The 5,122-nt window shown below is 38.7% G+C and overlaps 1 protein-coding gene across 1 annotated transcript in view; it reads left to right on the top strand.

The window, feature by feature from the left end:
* Window positions 1-5,122, top strand: part of LOC102675044 — a 302,188-nt gene that overhangs the window by 253,756 nt on the left and 43,310 nt on the right. Inside the window, exon 5 of the mRNA XM_031510487.1 lies at window positions 3,259-3,356. Within this exon, the coding sequence (XP_031366347.1) occupies window positions 3,259-3,356 (98 nt within the window). The remainder of the gene's footprint in view (window positions 1-3,258; window positions 3,357-5,122) is intronic.

The raw sequence follows: 5,122 nt of genomic DNA, 5'->3' as shown, positions 1-5,122 counted from the left end.
CCCCCGTCCTTCCATCGTTCCTCCTTCTCCTCCTCCTCTTTTTCCTCTCCCTCCTCCGTAGACCGTCCCTTGAACCGGTTGTTGAAGAGAGGATGGACTCGTTTCGCTCTCGATTCCACCTTTCGGCTCTCTCTTTGAATTCCAACCCCGGTCACTTGACGGAAATATTTATCGAGGGTCTTTGCCGAGGCCCCTCGTTGCCCTACTCCTTCGGGCTAGACAGCACGACGACAGGGAGAAGCCTCCTGCCTTGTACCTCGTCGTCCTGCTATCTTTCAGCGCCTCCATAGGTACATGTCCTTCCTCCCTCCCGCTTCCTATACCCCCTCCCTAACCTCCCTGCCTTCGAGTTCTTTGATCCATTTCATGGAGTTTGTTCGGCTCGGATTATTTGCTCTCTTAATTACATTTCGATCCTATCTGCCTTTCGCTCACTCTCTCCCTCCTTCCCTTCCTCTCTCTCTCTCTTTCTCTCTATTTCTGTCTTTGACTCCTACTCCTCTTCCTCCTCCTCGTTCGGTGGGAAATTTCATGGAACGAATGGGTGATCGACAGTTTCGAGCGAGTGTTAACGCGAATTCGAGAAATTTGCGATGAGAAAGATATTTTAAATGAAGTTTTTAGGGTATTCGTGCAGGATATTTTTTAAGGAGTAATCGAGCGTGGAAAATAATGCGGAAGGAATATATTCTTAGAATTATTCTTCACGTGATCGAATATAATTGGAACGAAGAAAATAAAAATTTCTTTATTATATTCGATTATTGATTCAAAATATGAATATTAAATTTTATATTATGGGATGATTTCTCTCTTTGCCAATTGAATATAAAAATTGAAATATCTTTTGCGATTGTTCTAAGTATAATTAAAAAGAAAAAAGTGTAGCGATGAAATATATTTTAATAGGAAAAATTTCGAGCGGAAGCTCGACTCGTCTTTAATTAAGGGGAGGGGAAAAAATGTAATGTAAACCGAAAACTAGTCGATGTTACGGGGACTCCCCGTGGCTTTCCAAGCCGCAGGGGTCGCTCCTCCCGCCGACCATAGAGGGTGGAACAAAGGAAGTTATCGTCGCGGAATTTTTATAGCGAGGAGAGAAAGAAATGTAAATCAGGTTTTGGTTCGTCTTAAGATGAAGAGAACCGGTAAGGGAGGGACTCGTCGAGACCGTCGCCGGCTTACCATGGATCGGAAGTGTTGTCGTATAAAACTGAATTAACTGTGCTCCCGCTTCTTCTTTTCGCGTGTATGTATACTCTCTTGTCTTATTTATTATAAATATAATCCTGTCGTTTCCATTCTCCCGGTTCCTGGCTGAGCGGTGCTTTATATTTATATTTACGTTATTTAAAATTGAAATACGCGCTTCGTATGGTTCAGACACATCCTTGAAAGTCGAAGTAATTTGTGGTATAGGTAAGGAGCAAGATATAGTTCTTTGAAAATGTAAAACGTGAAGTTTTTATTTCGATGACATAAATATTTAAGATTTCATATACAATTCTTATCAACGTGTCTTCAATTTCTTTCACTTTCACGTTTTCTTTCACATTCTACTTAATTCAATAAAATAGGATTCAATTTCAACGGAATATAAATAAATTATTCAACATCTCGAAAGATTTTCATCTCTTTTTCTCCTCATATTCTCTTTCATATTTCTTACTCGTTCCATTATTCCAACTCAATTATTTACACAAGATGAAACTACGAGTTAAGTTAAGAAACATGAAAAATCTAAAATCTGTTATAATAATTAAACAAAAATTGGACGATTATTAAATCCCTTTTTGATAATCTTCCGTCACCATCAAACGTGGCACGTGTTATCCGAACATTTTCGTGACAATTTTCACAACGCCGCGAAGGACAGTAACCGCGATCCTCAACTTTATACGCTCCTGATAATCTCGTAGACCGGCGCTTGGAAACGGTTTACTCGCGTTTGTTGCCGAGATTTATGAAATGGCAATAAAATTTATATGACTCGGTTGCTCGTTAGGGGGCGCGGCTCGCTCGTTCAGATTGATGTCGGCGCGAGCCGACTGGTCCACTTGCCCGGGGCTTCGTTTGTTTCTCTCTACGATTGTCGTAGAACGGTCTGCTCCCATTATTAATCCCTTGGAAATCGCGGGAGAGCTTCAGTCATCGTTCACCGGAGAAAAATATGGCCGTAATATTTCTTTGAGAAGCGTGGGGGTGTGGGGACGGAAGTTGCTCAATTTCGACTGAATTTGTCAGCTCGCGCCAATCGCGATTATACCACCGTGTCTGGCCTCTCGATTAAAAGGATCGTTTCGAATTCATAGGGAGGATGAAAAATCGTATTTCCTGTCTCTGGAGGATAGACTTGGATTTATCAATTTGTTTAATGAGTCGATAAGGATATGTGATATGTATGCAGATTTAAATTTTTTTATTTAAGATGTGATTGTCATATGTGATGATTATTAATATTATTTTCGATATTATTTGATTATAATAGAAAATGTATGATTGAAGAACGAAAATGTTTGACCGAATGCATATTTGTTAACAATAACAAAAGGTATGGTAAATAGTAAATTCAGTGCACATAATTTATGCACAATTATGTAATTATAATATACGTTCTGTAAGTAATGATATAATAAAGTTTCTACAGCATCGAAATTGATAATTTATCAGGAAATATGAGCTTTACCCTCGAGTATAAATTTTCGGATTTCCGTACCCCAAGACAGGGTCTAAGTAAAAGAATTATATCCTTCGCGTTTCGTTTCGAGTAGCGAAGGATAAAAGAGAGAGAGAGAAAGAGAGAAAAAAGGGTGCGTGTTCGATGAGTCACTTATACAGTAAATCACGCGTATGCTCTGTCGAGCATGATGCCTCGAGGACATATCTGGTCTACCTGTTGCTCGGTTCCCCATCGATGACAACAAGGATCGTGCAAAGAATTCGAAAGGTGAACAGAGCAGTATTTCTTCTGTATTCTTGAATTTTATCGTGTCCATAATCCCTTGGAATGGGATCAAAGTCAATAATCATGTCGATCAGATGATATTGTGTATCATATTTATCAATAAAATGTTAAATATTCTTGTAAAAAATAAAGAATTTTAATTTTGTAAAAATATCAAATTTAATTTTATGAAAAATTTTATAGTCCAGCTATTATATTTTTGATAAGTTTTGATTTTGCATAATTAAATTAGTGAAATTTAAAAAATGAAAAAAAGAAATTTTTTGATCTAATTACTCATATTTTGATTTCAGGTGGATGATCGAGTCAGGTCGCCAGGTACGTCACGATGTTTAACTACCACCATGTCGCTCTCAATTTCACCCTCGAGCCCTGAGGAACCTGTCACGCTGTAAGTAGAATTTTATTTCAAACTTGTTTGAGTATTGATAAGGAGTACGCAACTTTATATCCCCAGAGGATATTATAATTCATACCGAGAATTTATTCGTGATTTAAGAGAATTTAAAGCTTAAATTCATTTTCTAGAAATTCCAACATTCATTATCATAAATTAGCAAAAATATCTTGCAACTTATCTACCCTAATTCTATCCCCACCTAAAAAAACGTTCAAGAATTCATAGAGAATAATCAATCAATATTGAATATATAAATTTCAAACTTAAAGAAATAATGAAATAAAAAACATGTTAAAAATACAAGAAAAAAAGAACAAAAAACCAAAATTTAATAAATCAACGAAATCTATAACTCACAGAAAAATGTAGTAAACATTCTTTCATACGTACAACAAAAAATATTGCACGATCCAATTAAACCAACGTTCAAGACGTTTCTCGTTTCTCCTCGCGAAATTATTCGAAAACGACAATACCGTACAATATTGTAGCAGCATTACAAATTCACAAGAGGTTGAAAGACGGTCGCTTGAAATCCGCGGCGCCCTTTAACCGTCGAAAAAGCCACTCAGACAAATTAGTCCCCGGCCGTTTCTCTCTCGTGTGAAAGAACGTTTCCACGTAATTGTGGACCGCCGGTTATTCGGGGCCTGCTCGTTCTTACGCGGGCCACAAGCCCGCTTGGCTTGGCGGTATCGGTGTCGCGGCACGCCGAGGGCGGCGATATTTATGCCAGTTTTTTATTGCGCTCTAGCCCGAGACCAGAATGGAAACAATATGTCACCGGTGGTATAAGGGGGTTGGAAACCGGTTGTACGAAGTTCTTGTAGGTGGCCCCCGGTCCGCCCGCCACCTAACGTTAATACTAACGCCTCCGCCGTCACTACGCTCCCCCCTCTCCTCCCTCACGCTCGATGTCATGATTTTAAATGAACAACCCCCGTTTCACCCTGTCGCGCGCCACCGCCTGGGGTAAGGCATGGCGAATCGAAGCGTGCCGCGCGAGAGAAAACCGCTTTTAAATCGATTTCGATACATTTTTCACACGTTTGGTATTATGATAGCTGTTTATGTTTGCGATTTCGGGATTATTGAATATGTTATATTGTTGTTGTTATCTTTCGTTGAATCGAACTTTGATATACATGATAATTTAAGATAAAGATTGTAGTAGGAATTTTATTTTTGTTTTCGTTTATTGGAAAAGTATTTTTAACGAGTTTGACCGTAGATTTTAAGAATTGGTATAAAGAATTCGTATTTTAAAATTTGTATCATCGAAAATTGATTTTCTACAAGAAACGGACAATTAATTAAATTCCTATATCGACTTTTAAATTCGAAATTTTTCGATTCAGTTCGAAGCTGTAATATTGGATTAGATTCAGAAGTGGTTTCCAAGGGGGGATGTTAACGACATCGTTGTTCCATCGAAATTTAAATCTCCACGATTTCTGGCTGTGTTATGATTGTTGAGGGGAAAGGAAGAAAAAAAGGAAAAAAAAAAAAGAAAAGGAAAAAGAAAAAAGAAACGAAAGAGGCCTCGGGTCTTAAGAGTCATCGGATAAGTGCATATCGATTTCTGCCGATTGGCGAGGGTTGGACGGTGGTAAGATCGAGGCGAACGGGGAAAAAAAGAAGGCGGTAAAAAGGGCAAAGGCCATAAGTAACGGACCGTCTGGTGGAAAGCGCTCGAGGGCGAACAGTGATTTAGAGAAATTAAAACTTTAATTCATGTTCGAGTTCGCGGGGGGTGT

The sequence above is a fragment of the Apis dorsata genome, unplaced genomic scaffold, assembly GCF_000469605.1.
Source record: "Apis dorsata unplaced genomic scaffold, Apis dorsata 1.3 scaffold_231, whole genome shotgun sequence".
Lineage (NCBI taxonomy): Eukaryota > Metazoa > Arthropoda > Insecta > Hymenoptera > Apidae > Apis > Apis dorsata.
Note: the sequence above shows the minus strand (reverse complement) of the source record. Positions and strands in the feature narration are given on the sequence as shown.